Source organism: Leuciscus leuciscus, assembly GCF_965113295.1.
Source record: "Leuciscus leuciscus genome assembly, chromosome: 22".
NCBI lineage: Eukaryota > Metazoa > Chordata > Actinopteri > Cypriniformes > Leuciscidae > Leuciscus > Leuciscus leuciscus.
The window spans coordinates 765,385-767,884 of NC_138746.1; the positions used below are offsets into that span (position 1 = coordinate 765,385).

The 2,500-nt window shown below is 44.9% G+C and overlaps 1 protein-coding gene across 3 annotated transcripts in view; it reads left to right on the top strand.

Moving 5' to 3' along the window:
- srfb (serum response factor b) overlaps positions 1 to 2,500 on the top strand; it is a 49,724-nt gene that overhangs the window by 9,363 nt on the left and 37,861 nt on the right. For all 3 annotated transcript variants that reach the window (XM_082153404.1, XM_082153403.1, XM_082153402.1), the window contains exon 2: positions 1,994 to 2,260. In XM_082153404.1, the coding sequence (XP_082009530.1) occupies positions 1,994 to 2,260 (267 nt within the window). The remainder of the gene's footprint in view (positions 1 to 1,993; positions 2,261 to 2,500) is intronic.

The window sequence follows — 2,500 nt, forward strand, 5'->3', positions numbered from 1 at the left end:
ACATTTTAGCCGATACTGATCAGATCATTCTGAATATAAGTCTTTATATTTGAAAGCAGATATATTGGTGATAAATCTAAATTGGTGATAAATTATAAAAAATAATATTTGAGAGCCTGATTACAAAAACACAAGTGTCATCTTTAACAGCCTCGACTCAAACACACATGTATGATGTTCTCATGATGAAGTTATGAAGCTGATATGACAGACGTGTGGCACTGAACTGGGTTTCCCTTTTAAACTGATTCCAATCAATTCAGAGCCATCATGATGATCAGTCGCATCTGAAGCGTCTCAGCTGGAGGAAACAACACATTATTTATCGGCTTTAATATATCAGACACATGTTCTTATCGGGCCGATAACATTATAAATGATCATATGGTGGCCGATATATTAGTGTTGTCAAAAGTACCGGTACTTCGGTACCAAGTCGGTGACGATGTGACGATACCCGCACTTCTGTAGTACCGATGCCCACCCATAGGAGCTGCTTTCAGCACTATAGCCCATATACCACCATATAGTGTCTGTGTGTATAAAACTGCAAAAAGACTATTTAAATATTAACCCTGCATGTTCTGCTGGTCTCTGTGTGAATGAATGAGCAGACGCGCGGTTTCACTTACCTCACACACACACACACACACACACACACACACACACACACACACACACACTCTCTCGCACACACACTCGCACACACACTCACGCACACAAACACACACACACGCGCACACACACTCTCTCTCTCTCTCTCTCTCTCTCTCTCACACACACACACACACACACACACACACACACACACTCTCTCGCACACACACTCGCACACACACTCACGCACACAAACACACACACACGCACACACACACACACTCTCTCTCTCTCTCTCTCTCTCTCACACACACACACACACACACACACTCTCACACACACTCTCACACACACACACACACACACACACACACACACACACACACACACACACACACTCTCACACACACACACACACACACACACTCTCTCTCTCTCTCTCTCTCTCTCTCTCTCTCTCTCACACACACACACTCTCACACACACACTCTCACACACACACACACACACACACACACACACTCTCACACACACACACACACACACACACACACACTCAAAGGCCTTCACGGCAACCCGTCAAAATAAAAGTTCGGTTTAACTTGAAGAAATTGACAGAAATAATTAAATTAGGCTACTTATATTAGGCTTCTGTACAGTAGATTTAGCCACGCCTCCATGTGTTAAAAATAATAATGTGTGCATAGAAGGTTGTTTATTTTTCACTTGATTTTTTTTATTAGCAATATGTACGTTTAAACAGCATATAGCCTTTAATGCTTATATGTATAATTTACTTATGCTTACCGTCATAAATAATACAGTCACTAAATTGAATTGAATATTTTTTTCAAACAGTCAAATAACAGAGAAAAATAGGTCCAACAGATTTTGCTGTGGTACTGAGAACCGTAAACTACTGGGATTCTGGTATGGTGATTCCCTACGATGTATCGTGCGCTCCTAGTCTCGTGCGCTCCTAGTCTCGTGCGCTCCTAGTCTCGTGCGCTCCTAGTCTGCGTCAGTGATCTGACTGTAATAAAGCGGACTCGTTCACTCACTCGGAGGGTTTCGCTGTGATCTTCTTGATGCTGTGATTGCTCTCTCTCTCTCTCTGAGGGCGAACGAGATACGCATGTTTCATCAAATAAACCAACTCTTTTTCCCAGGAGCTTCCTCTGTTTCTCTGACTAATAAAATACCACTTTATTTCTGTGACTAATGTGCAATCTTGACACAGATTAACTCATTATGATCAATGTATCACTTTGTAAACCTGTGTTAAAACATCTATGCTTGAGTTTTAAATCTTTAAATAAACAACAGAAATCTCTCTCTCTCTGTCTCCCCCCCCCCCCCCCCTCTCTCGCTCCCCCCCCCCCTCGCTCTCTCTCAGGCGTACGAGCTCTCCACGCTCACAGGAACTCAGGTCCTGCTGTTGGTGGCGAGCGAGACGGGTCACGTCTACACGTTCGCCACACGTAAGCTCCAGCCCATGATCACCAGCGAGACGGGAAAAGCTCTGATCCAAACCTGCCTGAACTCTCCCGACTCGCCGCCGCGCTCCGACCCGTCCACGGACCAGCGCATGAGCGCCACGGGCTTCGAGGAGACCGACCTCACCTACCAGGTGTCCGAGTCCGAGTGTCTGGGAGAAACCAAGGTCAGATCTTCTGCTGGGCTTTGGCTTATTCTTAAAGTGGCGACAATAAGAATGCAAAAATTATATTTGTTGTAGTTCCCATTCACTTTTGCTTCTGGAAAACCTAGAGATGCGAACAGTGCCGATATCGAGACGTTGTCTATGCGAGGTAAAAGCACATGAGCTTCTGAAGCTCCGCCCCCTGTGCCGGGAGCTGCAGCTCATTTGCATTTAAAGGAACAGACACAAAAATGGTGCGTT